This window comes from Platichthys flesus, chromosome 3 (assembly GCF_949316205.1).
Source record: "Platichthys flesus chromosome 3, fPlaFle2.1, whole genome shotgun sequence".
Classification (NCBI taxonomy): domain Eukaryota; kingdom Metazoa; phylum Chordata; class Actinopteri; order Pleuronectiformes; family Pleuronectidae; genus Platichthys; species Platichthys flesus.
In genome coordinates this window covers 20,410,385-20,432,264 of record NC_084947.1, presented here as the reverse complement: position 1 = coordinate 20,432,264, position 21,880 = coordinate 20,410,385, and the positions used below count along the sequence as shown (strand labels likewise).

General features: G+C 40.0%; 2 protein-coding genes across 3 annotated transcripts; both read left to right on the top strand.

The window, feature by feature from the left end:
- Window positions 1-3,014: 3,014 nt before the first annotated feature.
- Window positions 3,015-4,774, top strand: LOC133950778 (cytochrome c oxidase subunit 6A, mitochondrial). The gene is made up of 3 exons (XM_062384900.1): window positions 3,015-3,174; window positions 4,231-4,373; window positions 4,479-4,774. Exons 1-3 carry the CDS (start codon window positions 3,072-3,074, stop codon window positions 4,566-4,568), a joined length of 336 nt encoding a protein of 111 aa, XP_062240884.1. The 5' UTR covers window positions 3,015-3,071; the 3' UTR covers window positions 4,569-4,774.
- A 2,706-nt stretch (window positions 4,775-7,480) lies between these two features.
- si:ch211-107p11.3 (GT1 domain-containing protein) lies at window positions 7,481-11,671 on the top strand. Of its 2 annotated transcripts, XR_009912015.1 has the most exons (8): window positions 7,481-7,779; window positions 7,887-8,067; window positions 8,173-8,243; window positions 9,901-10,077; window positions 10,155-10,252; window positions 10,328-10,399; window positions 10,472-10,816; window positions 10,905-11,671. XR_009912015.1 is itself a non-coding variant. In XM_062379961.1 (7 exons), the coding sequence occupies exons 1-7, from the start codon at window positions 7,758-7,760 to the stop codon at window positions 10,613-10,615; spliced, it is 765 nt and encodes a 254-aa protein (XP_062235945.1). In that variant the 5' UTR covers window positions 7,481-7,757; the 3' UTR covers window positions 10,616-11,671. The 2 variants fall into 2 exon arrangements, 1 of the variants encoding a protein (XP_062235945.1); XM_062379961.1 differs by having other exon boundaries at window positions 10,472-11,671.
- Window positions 11,672-21,880: the final 10,209 nt, after the last annotated feature.

Here is a 21,880-nt window from a genome sequence, read left to right as displayed (position 1 = left end):
TGACCTCTCCTGCTCAAGCTGGATGCTCACGTCAACACAAAAGGAAACTGTGCATAGTACAACATGACAAAGTCAGATATGTATATGTGTTTTTATGCAAAAAAAAAGTTCATACTGTATGTGAATATGTGTAAGTACTTACTAAACATGTGTACATGTGACATAATGGAAAAGGATGGAAGACTCCTTGAGTCCCCTCTTGATGTCAACAGTCAGTATTTAGCTTTAAGCTTCAGAGCCCAAATCATCTCCTGTAAGATGTCCCTGACTGGCTCCCTGCTCGTCCAGTTCCTCAGCCTCCTGGCTGTGAGTACTCAGAAGCCTTTGTATTCTCCAGTCTTATTTCTTCGGATTTTTGTGTGCAAGTCTGACTGATCAGCGTCCCAGGTGCATTTTGGTTTCATGTGATGCTGATGTTGCATCTACCGAGTGTCCGAGCTCTGTTGCAGTTCAGGGCGATGATCCTCTGCTCTGCTCCTGGAAGCCAACCGGTGCTGGACTACACTGAATATGGCTGTGACTGTGGGCAAGGAGGCTCCGGCACAGCTGTGGATGAGCCTGACATGAGAACTTGGGTGCAGAAAAACTCAAACATGAGTTGTTCAAAATGTCAAAAAAATAAATGCCTTATCCTGCAATATAAAAGAAAGGGTTTAGAAAAATCAGCACCAAAATTAAATGTCTTCTTCTCTGACCCATACCACATCCTGCCACGTTTCATGTTCCATCTGTCCAGTAGTTTTTCAGTATTCCTGCTAACTAACAAACCAACAAACAAACAAATGGAAAGGGGTCAATACACAACCCCCTTGGCAGCAGTTAGAATTCATAGTTATAAATTAGGAGCAGCTTGATTGAATATAAGGGTACTGTCGGGTTTTGGTGGAGGTATGCGCTCTTCTGAGTGCCAATCTGCACTGTGGGTTCACAAAGTGCTACACTGATGCCATGCAACACGGAGCTTGCCAGCATATCATGGACAACCCTTACACTGAAACATACAGCTACATCTGTGACAGGGCCTGCAAGACTGTCACCTGTCCGGTGGGAGTCTTCAACAACAGTTTTGTCTTAAACATGGCAACTTTTATCTACTATCTAATGAGGTTCCTTTTATTATTTTCTAACTGGGCCTTTGGAAGACAAGGAACGAATTGTCCGTTGTTATAGTGCTACTGCCATCCGACCTTTGCAGCTCATCCAGAATGCAGCAGCTCGACTGGTTTTTAACCAACCTAAATTCACTCACACTACTCCTCTCCTCCGCTCCCTTCACTGGTTACCAGTGGCTGCTCGCATCCGGTTCAAAACACTAGTACTTGCGTACCATGCAGTGAACGGATCCGGTCCAGTCTACATCAAGGACATGGTCAAACGTTACACCCCACCCCGTTCACTCCACTCTGCTTCGGCCAATCAGCTTGTTGCTCCCTCACTGCGAGCTAAACACTCATCAAAAACACGACTGTTTTCCGTCCTGGCTCCTAAATGGTGGAATGAGCTCCCCATTGACATCCGGACATCAGAAAGTCTACACATCTTCCGCCGAAAACTAAAAACATACCTCTTCCGACTTTACCTTGAATAAATAAAAAAATAAATAAATAAAAAAAAACACTAACAACTTTTTGAAACTAACACTTTAGTAGCACTTAAATGGCACTTACTTATAGCACTTTGTAGTTTTGCTTTATTTGAAGAAATTGTATTTTCTTGATTCTTGTCATCCTTGGTATGTACCCTCGGGTTTGAATGCACTTATTAGTAATGCACTTAGGTAAGTCGCTTTGGATAAAAGCGTCAGCTAAATGAAATGTAATGTAATGTAATGTAATGTATGTAGCAAATTCTTATATCTCTGTCGGCCTATCAGCTGATGAAAGACGACAACAGTCCCTGTAAGAAGTTCCTCTGTGAGTGTAAGAGGAAAGCAGCCATGTTCTTTGCCAACACAGATTATAATGAAGGACACTCTCACCTTCTAAGTGGCCGCTGCAAGTCGGCTAAGTGATGCACAGTTAGGAGAAGCTCACCCCCAGCACTCAGGATTGTGTAAATACTCTACTCGAGCTATATCCATGAAATTTTGTGAAGATGTGAGCCTTGACTTAAGAAATAATTAATTTAATTTCAAAAGGAGGCCTTAGTGGATTAAGTAAAGACTACATGACATTACCACAAAAATTGGTTTGTTGAGTGTTTCTGTGCCCAAGTTCTTAACGGTCAAACTTCTTTGGCAGAGCTTCCTTGCCCACAGTATCAAGTTTGAGGGAAAGATATCTGTGTGTGTGAAACTTTGGATTTGAATAAAAATCCAGATCTAGTGAATTTAAAAATGGTTTACATCAGGTACTGTAGGGCCTTGGCAGAGGTATAGACTCTACTGAGTGATCTTTATAATAGTTTTACATTAACAGGCTTGAAAACAAATCAACATTGAATTCTCCTGGATATCTACAGACATTATTCTGGAGGACCAAGTGGAAAAGTCCGCAAAGACTGCTGAGCGTCTCACTCTGACATTTGCGTGCACATGCATCTCCTCTGGAAGAAATACAGAGGAACTGCGGAATTCAGTGCACGTCTCAAAGCAGCGCAAATGTAGACTGCTCTTGTTAGCTTTTCCAGGATTACAAACCCTAGCTTTAACTTGAATTTATGTCACATTTTTTTGTGGGGTTTATTTTCAGATTTCTTCCTACAGTTATTAATATAGTTAAATGGAGGCAAAATAGGTTGAACACCTAAACCTCACCAGCTCCTCTACAGTGTTCAGAACCAGCAGGTGATAAAGCAGGTATGATGAACACAAAGTTTATTTTGTTCTTTCTGCAATATCTTTTTAGAAAATTCTGCACACAACGTCCACAAAACACAAATAACAGAAAGTGACAGTATATTGTAGAACTGTTTGAAGAGGACTAATATGAATGAATAATTCTGAAGTATCTAAATTAAATGTCTGTAGTTCTCTGCCTCGCCGCTGGGGGTAGCAGAGGTGTCGAGCCTGACCCTAAACGACACACCCAGATACAAATCTCTTCCGGTCCTACCGGCTCTCAGAAAGGAAAATGGCGGCCCTGCGAAGCGTCTTCAAAGCGGTGCTGAGGTCTTCTTCGACCCAGACCCGGCGCCAGCTTTCTGCGACTGCCGGCGACGGACACGGTGCTTTAGGTAACTATAGCAACCTGTTAGAAGTCACCGGTTGTCTCTCGCGGCTTTGATCTCGTGTTGTGACGGTGACCTTGCTCGGCTAACGTTAGCAGTGTAAGCATTAGCTAAACATCCTTGAGCGGGTATCGGCTAAAACCACCCCCTGTCTAACTTGGCGTTCTAATAACAGCATCCACGTTTAACGTGACAGTTAACAATTATTAATTGATTAACTTGGCTTTGAAACGCCACAGTGTCGCGAACAGCATGTCCGGTTAGTTCAAGAGCAACTGCAGCGTCGCTACGGGTCCGATGTCACTGTTGGATGTTGGAGTTTCAAATAACAAGTAGTTCACACAACTACTGCAAGAGTAAGAGCTAAGAATCCTGCTCAACATAGGAGTAAAGATGTGGTAATACTGTGGAGAGGAGAGGCACGTTAAAGGAACACAATCAAAAACATGTCGGGGTCGTCAGAAGTCACTGTCTTTAAAACAAATGAACCGTCACATCGTAATGTTTAACTTTTTTCACTTCATTTAATTTTTAATTGAGACAGAAATTAGAAGTCAACTGAAAAAGTGTGTTTGTTTGATTACTTTTAAATCTGAACGTGACATTTGTATACTATGTTACAGGCTTAAACTAATAACATCCATGTTAGTTGAACAGCTCCTCGGTTAACAGCACGCTGAGGTGCCATGCTGTGGCCTAAAATAAAGGTGTCTTATATGTGTGTCTTAAGGTTTTGGGGAAACTGGGTAAAGTCTTGGCCAGAGGGCAACTAGCTGCATGCAATAGGTGATTTTAGCATTTGCTGCAAAGGGCACCCTGACTGTGTCTCAATTCAAGGGCTGCATCGTTCACAGGCTGGACCTTAAGACAGATTGCCCACAAAGGAAGCGGTGTTTGTGGTCAGCCAGATGGAATTCAAGTTATTACTATAACTTTTTATTATTATGTATAAAGATTTTCTGTTAGCATAAAATTGGTATTATTCCACATTTTCACATTATTGCTCATCTGATGCTTTTGATTTCTTTGTTTGTTAAACTTATCTATGTCTTTCTCTTCTAGCTGAGAAATGGAGGATGCTCAGTTTCTTGATTGCCGTTCCTGGTGTTGCGGTGTGCATGTTGAACATGTACCTGAAGCAGACTCACCATAGCGAGGAACGGCCGGAGTTCGTCCCTTACTCCCACCTTCGCATTCGCACCAAGGTCTGACTTTGTTCATCAAATAATTCACATTTCAAACTCTGTCTCATGTGCCACTTCACTATTTTGATTAACTTATGTGTTGTCTTATTGTTTTGATCCCCTTAGGCTTTTCCTTGGGGAGATGGCAAGAAAAGCCTTTTCCACAACCCCCATGTGAATGCCCTTCCTGATGGCTATGACGAAGATCATGAGTGAAGCTTCCCTTCAGGTCACAATGGGGACCAATCCCTCAGCGATTGTTACTGGACCACACTCGCATTCAGTTTACTTTTATGTTTTTCTTTTTCTGCTTTACCTCTTCGCTCTAAACATTGGGCAACCAATCCAACAATTTGGTTTTCTCTGGACCATTAAACCAAATGTCCACTTAAACTTAAATAAATAAAGAAACTATTACCTCATTTTCATGGTTTGTCTTTTTGTCTATGTGATGTTTTTTGTATTCAAGGCTCTTAGATAATTGATTTAGCTTGAATATCCACATATGTAAATAATAAAACTACAAAATTGAATTATTTGCTTCATTTTTGCCGTTGTGATATTGTCCATGCAGGCTCATGGTTCATACAGGAAGAATTATAATAATTGAGTCACTGTAAATGTTAACATTTGTGCTTTCTCTGCTCTAAATCCAAATACCTGCTGTGAGAATAAGCCTGTGCACTAGTGTATGGCTCAACAGGTATGGCTACAGTATAACATCAGCTCTCATCGGATAATGAATTAGACTTTGGGGGCAATTACAAATATTTTGCGGCCTCTGGTGCAAACAGTGGATATCTGAGAAAAGACTTTACTCCATGCACACTGTTTACAGCCTGGCGAGTCAAATCCTACTCACTCGAAATACAAACTGATATTTTTTGTAGGTGTCTTAAGTCCAGAAGTCATTTTGGCGATCTTTGTTAACAGCTATTTGCATACGAATGAAGACAAATCTAAACAGTGATAGCCTGATGCAATTCTGTGAATGTTATTAGGCTCTCTGGGTCTCCACTTGGACTGTTCAATTGCGGACAACCATAGCCTGCTCAAATATGATTGTTGAAATGAGAAACGGAAACCAGAAGGCTCCTCGTACCCAAATCTTGTCCCTCGCCTCCAAATTACACACATTCACATGCTGATTCTAATCATAGAGATTCAACCAAATGCTACTGAATTGAACTGACGCTGAGATATTTATGGGCATAATGCAAAAAAAAAATTATTAAAGGGAAAAGCACCACACAGAAGATGTCCGCATTGACGTTGAAGATATAAAGACGGGTGTTCATAACATTGGTGATGACTTGGCTCTATTCAAGTTTCCAATAACTGCATCCTCAACATCACAAGTATTTAATTCAAGCAGCTAAAGGGAATTCAGCCATCATTCACACACTCAGTATTGTGACATTTCAGACTACCAAGTTTGAAAGAGACCTATCCACAGATTTGATTCGTAGTACAGTCCAGCATTTAAATTCAGTGTTTAGTTTGTACCTGTTAAACATGTTTTTCCCCCCAAATTAATTAAATTAATTTGTAGCACATTTCATAGGAGGACCATGTTTTTTCCTTTTTAATATCAGAAAACATACATACATTTTGTAAAAAACAAAAAAAGATGTGTTACATGGCCGTCGTTAGGCCTCTTTGAGGGGGGCTGGAGCTACCCTAAAATGTTCTTAAGCCCCCCATATAAAAACATTTTTACGAACAAAGCAGACAGACACTTGATATAAACAATATTGGTTTAAATAAATTTTATTGGCTTAATGATCATAGTTCAAATTTCACTTCAAAGTGTAAATCCCAGGCGATACAGAGAGCTCATTATCAAATCCATCCTGCTTGCTCATTAAGAGAATGCAGGTATCTGCCACAAGGTGGATTCACATGAGTCTGCACACTACTGAGGAGTGCCACAAGAGAGCGCCACCGTGAACAAAATGGATATACAGAGATTTCTCAAGAGGAAAGTAAGTCATCACGACTGCTGGTAGTAGTAATGAGTTAACTCCAGCTAACTAGCAGCGGAGGGTCCCTTGTAAAATCAATGAACGAGGCGCATCCGACAAATAAAAGCCTGGCTAGCCCAGTCAGATAATTGTTAGCATGAAGTTGATTTCTGTCACTTGTGTGAGCTCTGTAAAAAAAAAGAGAGCTCAGCCTTGGTCAGTGGCTTGTTATCATTATCATCAATGGAAAAGAATAATACAATAATAATAATAATCAGTCTACCACCCCTCTTGGCATCTTTAGGCACAGACTGAGTGAAACCAAGGAAAACAAGGAGAGTGATGGGGAGGAGACCTCTACCTCTAAGGTGAGTCAAAAGGATTTGACAGTATAGAGTAATTTGTGATGCAGACAATCTTATCAGAGTTTTATGGAAATCAATAGGGATATATAGGAAACATTTCCATATATAGTTTATTTGAGGAAGGAAGAAGAGGCAAGCGATGTATGTGAGCCACAATTTTGCCTGAAACCAAAGAATTGATGTTCCTATTTGATTTAAATCAGTATTTTAGCCCCAAAAAAGATTTCTCAGAGGCCTGTGCTACAAAGCTTTAGTGGTGTTAAACTGCTAACTTGATGGATTTGTTCAAAACTTCAGTATGACACTTATTAATGAAAGACTGTGGAGACCTACTTGGTAGCAGTTCTATGTGTGTAAACAAATCCATCAAGATACCTGGTCATTTTGAATACAGTCTGTCACTTTAAAAACACATATATGTTCATCTCTACTGCTGTGTGATGTTCAACTTAATTTATTTTTCTCTTTGCTTTCTTTTAACCGTCTCCTATTGATTGCCTTCAATGTTTTATTTTAACTCGTAAAGCAGCTTGTATCTACGTTTTGAAAGGCGCTGTATAAATTCAGTTTACTATCATGGTTGTTGATATATAAATCCAGTGGAATTGAGGGTATAGTTGGCCAGTCTGCAGTCATGGATGTGAAATCTACCGCACAGAGTCATTAGGTGTATAACGGAGTCAGTGTAATAGTTCTCGTGGTTCATCTGTTTAGCTTTTCTTCTTCGGAGCTGGTACGTGTGACTCGCGCTGAGCCACAGACTCCACCTCCTTGACGTGAACGCGCCATTAGCCGAATTAGAAAATCCTGGGTTAACAAAGCTCCCCGATTAAACCGATATCTAGCTTCTTGACACCGGCTATCCAACCCCGTCTCCGCCGCGTCGACAGCCCTTTGTGTTGTGGGGCCTCTCGTTACATGCTGCTGCGTCGATTCAACTCGGGTTTGTTTGATTTCTCCACCGCGGATCAGGATTTGATCACTAAATCCAGCACTGAAACATCTCGGATAACTGCGCGCTCCCGCTTCGCTATACAGGGGATACCAATCGCACGTCGAAACCCGGATCGCAGGTCATGAACATGAGCATAATCGGAGGTGAGGAGACCTTATTCCAGATCCAATAACATTATAAACTACACAAAAACAACATTGATTTAACGCACGTGAACTTGCATGTACATCTTATGTTTCTGTTTCTATAGTTCCAGATTTCCATATGATGAAAAAACACGAGAGGGCACATTTCTTCAGCTCCAAGGAGCAGGAGCTTATTTTGAAGTTGTATGAAGAAGAGAGGGCGATACTGACAGCTAAATCCAACACCACCAGTGCCTCCAAACTGAGAGAGGAGGCCTGGCAGAGGATTGCTGATAAAATAAATGTGTAAGAAGAACAATGTAGCCAGTTTAACTCAATTCATTATAGTAGTCAACCCCCCAAATATTGAACCCTTCTAATAAAAATAAATATGTTTTTTATGATTCACAGGGTGTCGGACAGTGGCTACAAAAGGACATGGCAGCAAGTCAAGATCAAACACAAAAACATTGTACAATCAGGTATTATTACTGTATACCAGTGATGGAAAGTAAAAATTAACTCTTTTTCTTCAAGTCAAATATTATTATAAAAAATGCTAGTAATTTTTCATATAAGCAAAATATAATTTCTCCGAATAGAATGTACTGTTATAAACTACCCAACTGTGTAAAAAACTACTAAAATAAGGCCCTCCTCCACCTAGCCTACTGGACCATTAAAATGTTCCTGACACATTGATGATCAGCATCATTGACCCTGTATTATAATGTAGCTTTAATAGTCCATGGGCCCAGACCTGCAACTTCACATATCAACAATTCTAGTTGCTTTTTTTAAATTGTTATACATCCCTAGATTATGTTTTGATGTGATAACTCTTTCAGAGTGGCAGCTTTTTAGTGGTTATTACCTATTGAATAGAGAGACCCCTATCGGGCTAACGTGGAAAGATGAATTCTTCACTCATCATGTATAACTGTACCATTATACTATTATCTTGTCTCCATTGAAATAAACCCACCAATAAATACTTTTAATGGCCTCCTATGTACTGGAACAGTTTACTTTATCAATTTTATAAGGATACATAGTCTATTTTTCCGAAATTTGCAGTTTCAAATAATAATATTTAGTATTTTCAAATACAATATTAAGTTTAATTTAACTAAATAATAGTCTCTTAGACTGGGTTCTTCCTCACTGGGTTGATTAGAGCAGGTTTGCAGTTTGCACATATCTGTGCACTTCAGGCCATTGTTTAGACATGTGCATTCTGGCAGTTTGCATGAACTCTTGCACTTCAAGGTGAGATCTTCAATGATGTTCAAGTACCCTTAAAGTTCTCGGGGCATCTCTAGATGATCTTTTTGCAATTTGTTCCGCAGGCTCAACTGAGGCAGCTTTTTTGGTGATTGAGTCCAAGAGCTTCTTCATGGTGAATATGCTACGGCATTTCCGATGGTATTGAACCGGGGGGGATCTCTCCCTCACCCAGGCCTCCGGCAAGGTCCAAAATTGGGGCATGTTGCCGGATTTGTGCTGCCTTCAGTAAAGTCTCCCACGATTTTAGATTCTTGGTGACACTAGGTTGGAGTCATCACTGGATGATGCATGTCATCCCTGCCTGCTTCTTAGGCACACTGCTGGTTTCTTCCATCATTCCTTCAGGACTGAAACTTACATTTTCTTTTCTCTTCAGTTAAAAGCTGAATAAGTGTATATCAAGGCTGATCTTGGTGCCATCTAAGAATCAGACTTTCAAGTGATAACAACAAAATGTATATGAAAATTTTTTCCAATAGTTGCAACATTTGACTTATACAAATAATTTACAAATAATTGAGTTAATGACCAAAATTATATTACTGTTAAGATGATATTAGCACGTTAGCGATTTGGCGAATTTCGCTGAAGCACTGATCAGTGAAAACAGTATTATTGCCCTAATATATGAAAAGCTGCTTTTGTGCAAGGGTTATCATATATTAATAGACTTATATCACTCCTACAAACAACTTAGTATAGGTAAAGTTTTGCCCCCACAATATGTAGTCTGGCCCATGGACTATAACAAGTGCCACACTGTTGCATGATGGCCATGTTTTATGACTAAGTTTACATTTTCTAGCCCTTGTCTGGCCGAATGTTTTAACTTTCTGATTAATTTTTCTGCAGCAAAAAGAAGAAGGGTCGAGATGATGCGGAATCATCACGAGGATTCAGCGACCCTGTCACTGACCTCTGCTGAGGATGATATGCTGCAGCACAAAGACAATAGACTGAGAGTTGAGGTCTTCCCTGGGGCTGCCTGTCTTGACCCACTGACTGGATCTGACAGCTCTTTTATAAGCGGTAGGTGTAGTTCTTATAAAAAAATAGCTGGACTCTTTCCGAATAGCCTTATTTAATGGTGGCCCCCTCTGCTACAGTGTCAGGCCATCCTATGCTCTTAATGCCTGTTGCAAAGACGGAACCAGAGAGCTTGAGCAGTGATGAGACTGACAACAGCGATGCACATTTTGAAGAGGTAAGTCCTTCTAAACATGCATTTTTGGGCCATTTGTGTTTAACTGCTTAATGTATGGACTTCATTTCTTGGTAGGACTTGCACAGTAGCAGCTTCCAGGAAAGGTCCAACTCAGCATGTGCTACAAGGGGTGGCCGAGATGCAGAGGTGAATTAAATGCTTCAGTAGTGGGGCAAAGGAAATGTGACATTGTGGTAAACTGTTGAATTTCTTTTGCAGAGGCAGACAGAAGACATAAGGGCCCTTTACTGCAGCTACCTCAAAAAAGAGATGGAGAACCGTGACCAACAGATGGCATACAGAGCACTTAAAATGAGGAAGTTGGAAAAAGAAATATTATTACTTGATAAGCAGCTAGGGTGACATTGTGAAGAAATGCAAGTGGTTTTATCATATTATTATAATATTGGCTGGGACATTAATAATAAATTGCTTCAGTGTCATACCATATCATACAGAGTTAAGACTTTGGGCAGCAATATCAATATTTCTGACAACTCATAAAATTGGTTGGTGAAGTTTGGACCATGACAGATCCTTCCTCATTGTTGAAATATTGCACTTGTAAGTGTACACATACAGCAAAAGTCAAACAATCAATCACATTTTATTTGTATAGCCAATATTCACAAATCACAATTTTGTCTCATAGGACTTGAACAAGGTGGGACATCCTCTGCCCTTAACCCTCAACAAGAGTAAGGAAAAACTACTTAAAAAACAACAACCTTTTAACTGGGTAAAAAGAACGTAAAAACCTCAGAGAGAGCCACATGTGAGGGATCCCTCTCCCAGGACGGGCAGAAGTGCAATAGATGCCACGTGTAATGGAGAACATTAGAATAAATAAAGAGTTTTTGCAGCATTGATTAGAATAAACACTTTGTATTTGTAGGGGCGGTGCCAAAGTGTCCTTGGCAAGATACTGAACCCCTAAATGGCCCCTCATGAATGTGTACTAATTATGTCGCTATTAAGTCGCTTTGGGCAAAAGTGTCAGCTAAATGACATGTAATGTAATCATACTTGAAGGTCAATGAATTGATGGATTATTGTCAGGTATCTATTGTTATCCTCAGACTGTGGCTGTATTGAAATGTTTTCTTTAACTGCCCAAAGATAATTTCATGCCAGAATTGTTTATCTAAATGTTGGCACATAGTGGTCAAGAGGCCCACTGAGGCTTCAGGGTCAAAACTGAAGACTTCTAAATGGAGCCGCTGCATAACTCTGTTGCCCCAGAAGACTCATCATTATAAGCTAAAGAGCACTGACACACTTTTGGTTATGTTGTCTCAGCTCTTCAGCAGACTGGACTTGAAACAGCTGAATAAACCAATGAATGGCTTGATTTGATTACAACAGTATACACACGCATGACACATCCATACAAATAAACCTGAGGTGAGGTTCTGATTATCCTGTGCTGTTGTCATCTTCATTCATTGCTTATTTTTTCATACAGTCTAGTTTTCAGCAAATTTAGCACATCATTTGTTTGAGGTCTGACCACTTAGCGAACTTGTTTCTGTTACAGTCACCTTAGACCACTTCACCCTTTTGCATTAGCAATGGCATTACTGCTCTAAGGAATGACATTATGCTGCCTGTACATTTATGCTGCAGAGGTTTGTCTGAGTATTTATTATGAATTCTTGTCATTTGCTGTTCTATTTATGACTATTTTGTATGCACTGACTTCAGTACAGAATAGTTTTTGAAACGTTAAACATGGTGATGTAATAGTTCTCTTTGTCAAATGTCTGTTATATACTACCCAGAAAGTGCTTGAAGAGATACTGCACACTTAAACGTGTTTTTGAGTTATAAACAAAATGATGTGTCTTTTCTTTGATGAAACATTTTAATGCTTGTTTTAATATCACATTTATAACAATATTACCAAATCTACATTTATGGTTGAACAAGTCCCCAGATGTCACCTAGCGTTTAGTACTGTGTTACACTGTCATGTTCCTCGTTGGACCAACGTCTCTTCCTCATGGCATTTTATATAAGCAATCTGTGGAAGTCTTCGGGTTAACACATTTTGTCCAATCCACACTGTAAATGTTTGACGTACTCAATATTGACACGAACAACGCAATAATCTGTTTGTAATTATAGATAAAACCGATTGTGTGATTTGTATTGTTGTAGTTGTCGTTTTAGGGGGTGTAGGTAGGCCTGTCTTAGCCTCACCCCCCAGCAATGCGCTCTTCAGACATTTTTTGTTTAATTTCCAGGGGAGTGACATTTCAGCCTAAACAGAGGTCTGACTCTTACTATTGGTGTTTGTTAGCTTTGGTAAGATTAGTATATCATAAATCCTAAATACGAAGTTGGAGCAATAAGAGATACCCTTTCTTTATAAATAGACATCATGTAGCATGTTATCAATCACTCTTACATCCAGTGTCACTGTATGGTGGCAAATTCCAAGCACTCGGTAATTCAAACTTTATTATAAACTGTGTTTATTCCAATATATGTTCAATTCTGTAAAACAATAAATTATCGTAACATTTATATTCAATATAGTTAGTGGATATGATGTCAAATACACACCAAATGAAATGCTTACAGGTTGTCCATCATCTGTGCACATTAGAGGGGGGTTAGGGACAGGTTTTTAGGAGGCTGAGAATGGAGCCTTGAAGAACTTTTTAGGTTTGTCTGTCCTTTGTCCTTTGTCCTTTGTTTTGTTTCCATTCCTTTGTTCAAACACACCTGATCATCATTCACCCTCATCAGCAACAACCCTAAAAAAAAGATCACGCTAGCGTTAGCATGCTAGCAATCTTTTTCGCTTGAAAATGCAAACCAGACGACTACTGGTGGTGTAACGGCTTTTTGAAGTTCCCAATTCGTAGGGCAAGATTTAAACCACTGCCCCTTGTGATTCCGTTTTAAGGGGCAAGATAACCCTTGAAAATAAGGGGTAGGGGTTAGGCCAAGGGGGGAAATGGGATTGGGCCTAAGTAATACCTTTTGCAGATATCAATGCCCTAGTGGTGTTTCAGGCACTCCTAAATTACGTGCTATGAGACTTCCTAAATGATTCTGTGTTTGTGTACTTCGTTGACATTTAAATTTCTCCAAGTCTAAATAGGAAAACGTACGAGAGTTCAGACAGATGCTACAGAGACTCTTGGACAACAAACTGTTCCTCATGGAAGAAAAATGCATATATATTTCATGTAAATTCTTGGGTTTTGTCTGGAAGGTGGGCAGGTGAAGACTGATCTGGAAAAGATCCAGGTAGTTGCAGAGGTACTTCAAACCTCAAATTGCAATATGTTTTGGTCTTTGCAAATTTGAAAGGAGATTCATTTGGGATTATTGTAGGGTGGCAGGTCCGCTTACATGACTCATACACACCGTTTCTCTTGACACCCGAAGCTGAGGATGCTTTAGGTGTGCTAAAAACATATTTTCCATCTGCACCCATTCTCACTCACCCTGATCCATCTAGGCAATTTGTTGTGGAGGTGGATGCTGACACCAGAGTAGGGGCAGTATGTAACAGTAACTACCGTCCACCCTGGGTTACCCTGTGAATGAAGCACCAGACTCTCAGGTTCAGGTTAGTGTGCGACTTTATTCTTATTATCTTTTCAGACTATTTATGGTTCTCTGTCTCATATACACACATACACATGCAGTTCTCTCTTATGAGCTGGTTCTTTTCGTCTCTCGGGAGCCGCCAGTCCCAGCACGCTAGGGAGAGAGTGATTATCCAACACGGAACACAGAATCAAACTTCCGCACCATTCCCAGAGCTACATCCCCACTCTCTCCCTCCTGATCACACCTGATCACACCACACAGTACTCCTGCGTTGCTGGTGGCATCACCTGGCAGATCAAATCAATAGTCAGGGATGCACATCATTTTAACCTGATCCAGGTACTGGTCCACCCAATCGCAAGTTTGTTCTATTCACTGTTTTAGGTTTGCCTGCCACCCAGGAGTGGGCTGCACTCTGGCCCGGCTTAAGCGACACATGGCTGTGGACGTCCATACCTTTGTCATTGCCTGCTCCGTCTGTTTCCCAGGTTGGCCCTGGTCTCACATTGCCTTTGACTTTTTCACTGGTTTACCATGATTTAACAAGTTGGCTTTCACTGTGGTTGACAGATTTACAAAGCAGTACATTTTATGCCTCTGTCTAGACTCCCTAAACTCTGGAGACTGCAGATCTGCTCGTACAGCATGTATTCCACCTTCAAAGATTCCCCTTGGACACGCCCTCACTCAAAACAGGTCACTCTGAGTAGGGCTGTTTTAGACACGGTAAAAAGGGTGCTGTTTTAAATGATTCTTGTGGTATTTTGACCAAAATATGTTACAGACATTACATTAAGACCCCAAGGAACAATATCAACTGTGGTGAAATGGGAATAATATGTCTCTGTTAAATAAAGTTTCGTTTAATCAAAGATTATTTCATGAATCTGATTCAATTTGTGCTCATTAAAAGATCAGAGTGATAAAGGGCTGAAATAATTTAAAATAGTGCTTTTTAATACATTTATAAACTATTTTACTAACTATATGTATTATATGTACTGTGTTAGGCCGTAGAGTGTCATTTTGTGTCATTTTGGTTAGTGGTGTGCCCCAGGATTTTGCAAATGTAAAAAATGTGCCGCGGCTCAAAAAAGGTTGAAAATCACTGTGCTACAGAACGCAGAGAACATGCTGTCACCTCCAGACACCATGCAGCAGCAGCAAGTTGACATGGATTAGACAGAGGACATAGAGCTTGCACAGAATAGTATACCATCAATGCAGCGGTCTGACAGTATGGATTATGAAGAGAAGACACGCCGGCAGTTTGTTACCAAGGTGGTCATGGAAGTCATCAAGAAGAGTAAACTGAAGGAGGCGGCGATCCGGTGATGGTCAGCTACACAAAGCGTCTGGTAAAAGAAATACTGAAAGGACTCCAAAAGGTTTCTTAAGAAAATAGCAAAGCCTTGCCGCTGCATCTGCAGCCGTGAATGTGTCCTCAAAGTCCTCTCGGGTTTCATTGGGTCAACATCATTGGCAGCCTCAGCTCCTTTCATTGTACTATATGTGGGTGCAGTAATAGTCTAAAGGCCGATGTAGCAGTGGCTCTTGCCACGGGGCTCTCCAACACACAGCCAGAGATGGAATCAGTCGTTTTCCACATGTATATTTGACACCACATACGTGATCGAAAACATAAACTTGAACACAAATATTTGTTCTGAAAATTGAAAGGGTTATCTCTGGGGGCCCCAGTCCTCCCATTTTATTGTGTGGGATCGTCGTGAGTGTGGGTGAGTTTGATATCTTTGTGAGGAACCCTTAGACCCTACGTCCTACGGAGTGACGACATTTTGGGAAAGGGAGGACATATTGTCCGGTCCTTAATTTCTGGCCCACCCTTAATGGGCTGTATGCCTATGTGTACGAGTACAATAACTCACAAATGCATGGACTAATGTTTAAGAATATTTATAGGGTTTGCTCCTGGTTCTCCAGATTTCCCCTTTTAATCTAATAAATTTGATAATAAATATTGTATGGCGATCGGTCTTGAATTAATTCCAGAATTAACTCAAATAAATTCCTTTGAATATTTGTGGTACAATGTAAAACTTGATTATTAATGAATGACCACTGGCTAGATGTTGGCAAAATTCATTCATTATTCAACATTTATAACAACAGCATGTGAGTTAAAGAAAAAAATTATTATGAAAAAAATTGCTAAATATGGGACACAAACTAATGGTGTACTTATACAGGTGTGTGTATTTTTAGAATAACTCACAAATGCAAGGACTATTATAAAAAAATTATAAAGTCATCCTATCAGCGGGATACCATTCCAAGATCAATGGAGAGGGCAAATCAAGACCTTAAAGGGGACAAATTATGCCCATTTTACCACAGTTGATATGGTTCCTTGGGGTCTTAATGAAATGTCTGTAACATATTTTGGTCAAAATACCACAAGGATCATTTAAAACAGCACCCTTTTTAACCTGTCTCAAACAGCCCTCCTCAGATTGACCTGTTTTGAGTGCAAAGACAAGCTTGTAGATGTTTGGTTTATGTGTAAATTTGAATGATTTACCCAACTAGGTTTATTCTTTCATACATGTCGGGTAAAATGTTGAACTGTTATTCTATGGGTTTTGTGAAAATATGTGCATCATAAACTCTTGTCTGAATCAGCTAAGTAAAAAGTGATCACTTCTGTACTGGACATGGCCTAACAATTTTAGATTATTGTTTGTTGAAAACCAGCAGCGGCCCTCATACAACATGCAGCCGCAACCAGACACCGTGCAGCTGTACTCAGATGACATGGAGCACATAGAGGACATGCAACAGAACGCAGAGAACATGCAGGCACCTCCAGACACCATGCAGCAGCAGCAAGTTGACATGGATTAGATAGAGGACATAGAGCTTGCACAGAATAGTATACCATCAATGCAGTGGTCTGACAGTGTGGATTATTAAGAGAAGACACGCCGTGGCAGTTTGTTACCAAGGTGGTCATGGAAGTCATCAAGAAGAGTAAACTGAAGGACGCCGGCGATTCTGTGATAATCAGGTACACAAAGCGTCTGGCAAAAGAAATACTGAAAGGACTCCAAGATGTGTGCAGCAAGAGTGTGTCAAAGGCTGTGTATTCCAAGCTTCACAGCAAGTTTGGCAAGAAACTGAAATACATGCTACTGCTACCTGATCCAGGAGTGATAGTTGCTGTGGCAAAGTGCTTTCAATTACAGATCCTCAAAAAAATAGCAAAGCCTTGCCGCTGCATCTGCAGCCGTGAATGTGTCCTCAAAGTCCTCTCGGGTTTCATTGGGTCAACATCATTGGCAGCCTCAGCTCCTTTCATTGTACTATTTGTGGGTGCAGTAATACTCTAAAGGCCGTTTGTGGCAGTGGTCGTTTTCCACATATATATTTGACACGACACACATGATCAAAAACATAAACTTGAACACAAATTTTTGTTCTGAAAATTGATAGGGTTATCTCTGGGTGCCCAAGTTCTCCCATTTTATTGTGTGGGATCGTCGTGAGTGTGGGTGAGTTTGATGTCTTTGTGAGGAACCCTTAGAGCCTACGTCCTACGGAGTTACGACATTTTGGGAAAGGGAGGACATATTGTCTGGTCCTTAATTTCTGGCCCACCCTTAAGGGGCTGTATGTTTATATGTACGAGTACAATAACTCACAAATGCATGGACTAATGTTTAAGAACATGTAGAGGGTTTGCTCCTGGTTCTCTAGATTTCCCCTTTTAATACATTTGATAATAAATATTTTATGAACATGAAGGTCGGGCCTGAATTAAATCCAGAATTAACTCAAATAAATTCCTTTGAATATTTGTGGTACAATGTAAAACTGGATGATTAATGAATGACCACTGGCTAGATGTTGGCAAAATTCATACTTACATGACAACAGCATTTGTGTTAAAGAAACATTTTACTTTGATAATTGATAAATAATAATTAATATTAACATGAACAGTCTTTTTTACTCAGCCCATTTTAAGAAATATTTTATTGAAACGTTGCATTTCGTACATCTTCTCCGTATGATGTCATCATAGAATCGTATTCTTTTCTCCAACCAAGCTAGTCCACCCTCCGAACTCACCATACATTTACATTTTTACATTTTTCATTTAGCTGAAACGTTTATCCAAAGCGACTTACAATAAGTGCATTCAACCCCGAAGGATCAAACGCAGAACAACAACAATTAAGAAAGTACAAATTCTTCAAAAATAAAGCAAAACTACAAAGTGCTATAGGTAAGTGCCATTTAAGTGCTACTAAATTGATGGTTTCTAAAATTTCTATTCAAGGTATTTTCGGAAGAGGTATGTTTTTAGTTTGAGGAGGAGGATGTGTTAACTTTCTGATGTCCGGATGTTGATGGGGAGCTCATTCCACCATTTAAGAGCCAGGACAGCAAACAGTCGTGATTTTGATGAGTGTTTAGCTCGCAATGAGGGAGCAACAAGCCGATTGGCCGAAGCAGAGCAGAGTGAACGTGCTGGGGTGTAAAGATTGACCATGTCCTGGATGTAGACTGGACCAGATCCATTCACAGCTCGGTACGCAAGTAGTAATCTTTTGAAACGGATGTTGGCAACCACTGGTAGCTACCCCCACTCCTGACAAATTATCCCAGTGATATGACCCTGAAAAGAAAACATTTTGGAGCCAATATCTTTCTTCTTCTCTTGGTTAACTGGTCGATTGCAAGTAACATTTAAGGTTCATACCACAGTGATGTTACAGATCATCATTTAATCAACATTGAAAAAAGTAAATGTATTTGAATAAACACATATTAATTAAGTCCAATATAAAACAGATTTCATGCAGATAAATGAAAATTACAGCATTAACATTTTATCCTCTGGTCCAGGGGTCTTCAACGTTGAGGATGGAGGTGATGGAATCTTGAAAAAGCTACTCTGGCTTCTTGGCCAAAGCGGCCTGTTTTCATATTTTGTCAGGAGCCATGTAGCAGCATACAGCTGATTAGTTGCCGAAAAGCCTCTGTCAAGAACTTGTGTTACTTCACCTGGTGTATGAGGCACTCAACGTGCACCCTGAGGCATGCAATTTTCTGCATCTCCCTGACCTCACAGGCAGACATCTGGGACCTGCCAGAGAGAAATGTCGGCCTATAGATCTTACATGGCAAAAACTCATCAATAATAAAACCTTGGCAGACCATGATGGCCATCCAAGGTCTTAAACGGGAGAGAATTCCAGACTCTTGCATGATCTGTTTGTCACTGATAGATCCGGCATACAGTGGAGAAATCAATCAATCAATCAATCAATCAATCTAATTTTGTTTGTATTACCCACATTCAAAAATCCCAAAAAAATTCATAGGGCTTAACAAGGTGTGACATCCTCTGCCCTCAATAAGAGTAAAAAATTGTGATTGCACCATTAGGAGCAACCCGAAGTTAACCTTTGAAAGCACAGTGGGACTTGTATGCTGAGAACACTTCACGTTTGAGAGAGGGCGATGATGGGCCCTGGCACCTCAGCTCCATGCGGTCCAGGGTGACTGTAATGTCTGCATAGTCCTTGAACTCTGCTGTCAAATGTTCCCAGATGTTTTCCACTGGATACAGATAAAGTAAACAGAAAGTTGCTCCACTTGTAAGTGTGCCACTGACTGTGGACAGGTTAGCGAGGTCAGGCTTTTTTGAACCAAGTGCAAGACATTTCAGAACCATGGACATCTCTTCAATAGGCTGCAGGGAATGAGTCTGTTCAAAAGAAAACAAAGTTAGGGTAATGTTTCTCTTAACGTTTTTTAATTCCATCAACCCTGATCTTTGTCAAGGTGTTTTGTAATACTACACTATATAACAAATCCATTATGCTACAATTTATAACAATAATTTAGAAATAAAAAATGTTTTAAAATGTGTTAAATAGTTAAGTATCTACAATAGTGTTGTGAGAATCAGTATTGCACAGTGTAATGAGAAATCTTACCATTATACAGAATATAATATATATCTCTGATTATGCATACTATTTCTCTCTGTGAAATTGTTTAAATTACATCAGAGCCACAAATCTGAGACTGTGCTCATCTCCCCCACCAAGACCTCAAAGAGGCCTTCAGCATGTGTCTGTCGTCCTGAGATTCAACTATGCACTCAGTTCACACACATGGTTCTCACACACATAGTTTTCTCTCACACATACACCAGACACACACACACCTCTTCATTGCATCTGTATAAAAAGCATACGCCTGCAAATGTTTTTTTGTCATTCCCTCTGCAGAATCAGACAGAAAGCTCTTTGTAAGCTGTATGATTTCTGACCTTTCTTGGAAAGAATAAAGTATATGATTATCTAGTCTATTTATTACAGAAGTCTCACCAGATCAATTTCCATCACAACAGTCCAAAATATTAATTATGAATTATAAGGTTATGAAGCTACTGACAGGGATGGAAAAAGTCCAAAGGGTCAGTCTATTGAGATGGTCGGACACTCAAAATGAGAAGTTGAAAAGTTTGATTCCTGTTAAACTTGGGACCGCAACCATAGTTGAAAAACAGCTCTGTTCACTCGGGCATAAACTAAGTAATTACTGTAAGCTACCTTATCATTTGATGTTTAAAGAATTTGTGATAACGAGTAGTGTTTTAGTATAAATAATTGAATTATTTTTCTTAACAAAAGTTTCCACTATTTGATCACTTATCTCTTTGTAAAAAACATTCTCACACTATGGTTCAAGTGGGAACAGACTCAATCAACTTACAACTATACTTCACAACTGTGGTTGTGTGTTTGTCCAATACATTGCAGAATAAAGCAGTCCAACTGCTCCATACAATCCTGACTCCTGTGAAGTGCATTCAAATAGCAGCACATTAATATAGAGAACTTCACACATAGTCAATAATATTTATATTATAAAGAATACATACTAGAGTGGAACTTGGATCTGCTAAGCGGCCTCTCTGTGCTTGTGTAACACTGACCGTAGAAGGGAGTGCTTGCTCTAGCGGGGCGCAGAAGTGCATGTGGTGGTCAAAGGATGCAAACCTATAGAAATACAATTCAGATGTCTACTATGAACTCACTAATGATTATGACAAATATATGAGTACTTCAGCCACAAATATATGATTACATTAGCCTTCTTTACTCTCTCTCGCCCTGTCAGTCTGTCTCTCACTCTCACAAACACACATAATACTATATCCGCTGCTACTGCTAACCTACTGCACAACACAACAATCAGGAGTACATATGCCAATAGAAATAACTAACAACTAGGTTGGCTTAGTTCTAGTTTCATAAATTACTGTACTATAATTGTGACGGGTGAATATGTTTGTGAGCTTAGCACATTTTAGTGCACTTCACGTAACTCATAATCTAAGTCTGCTCCTTCTGAAAAACCGGATGTCTCTGTCTGAGCCAGCAGAACAGTAAAGGCCTCCTCATCCGGTGAGCTGCGTTCTGTCGCCAGTTGCTGCCTACCCTTCCAAACCCCTGGTCTCAGAGTGGGACGGAGTAATTGTTTGACTCAAACAACACTGGAACCTCTCCCTTCTTTAACATTCGCCGACCTGTCTCAGATTGCGGCTCACGAACATCCTCTTTTTAAGTATGCCATTTACAAACACAGACTTACGTCAGCACCACTGTGTGCAAATAGCCTATTGAGCTGAGAAGGGTGCCAGCAAAAAACTGTTGAGGAATTTTTGACCATCTATACACATGAATTCCACACATAATCCCTTCACTCTCCAAGCAATACACATCGTCAGGTTATAGATAAAGGGCCAACTAACAGAATATTATAGCTTCTACGCTCAGGGACTATCATTTCTAACTCAGATGCGCCAGACAGAGAGGCACCAACTCTTTTGCGTATAACTACAATAGCAATACGCAAGGACACAATGTGATTTAGGCATGCATGCTTTAGTCCAGTGGCTTAATGATAAGCCGCAACCCAAATCGAGGAAAATTTCCAACTCCTCAAATGTATTCAATGAAAGATGGTGCAGTTTGAACCTGAGATGGTACAGAATATCACAGTATGCCAACACAA

Bases quoted from the DNA above. Each gene is read 5' to 3' on its own strand.
- si:ch211-107p11.3 (XM_062379961.1), top strand. From the start codon at position 7,758: ATGAACATGAGCATAATCGGAG. The intron at 8,068-8,172 runs GTAAGAAGAACA...TATGATTCACAG, and splicing joins ATTGCTGATAAAATAAATGT to GGTGTCGGACAGTGGCTACA. The intron at 10,078-10,154 runs GTAGGTGTAGTT...CCTCTGCTACAG, and splicing joins TGACAGCTCTTTTATAAGCG to TGTCAGGCCATCCTATGCTC.
- LOC133950778 (XM_062384900.1), top strand. From the start codon at position 3,072: ATGGCGGCCCTGCGAAGCGTCTTCAAAGCGGTGCTGAGGTCTTCTTCG. The intron at 3,175-4,230 runs GTAACTATAGCA...TTTCTCTTCTAG, and splicing joins CGACGGACACGGTGCTTTAG to CTGAGAAATGGAGGATGCTC. The intron at 4,374-4,478 runs GTCTGACTTTGT...TGATCCCCTTAG, and splicing joins ACCTTCGCATTCGCACCAAG to GCTTTTCCTTGGGGAGATGG.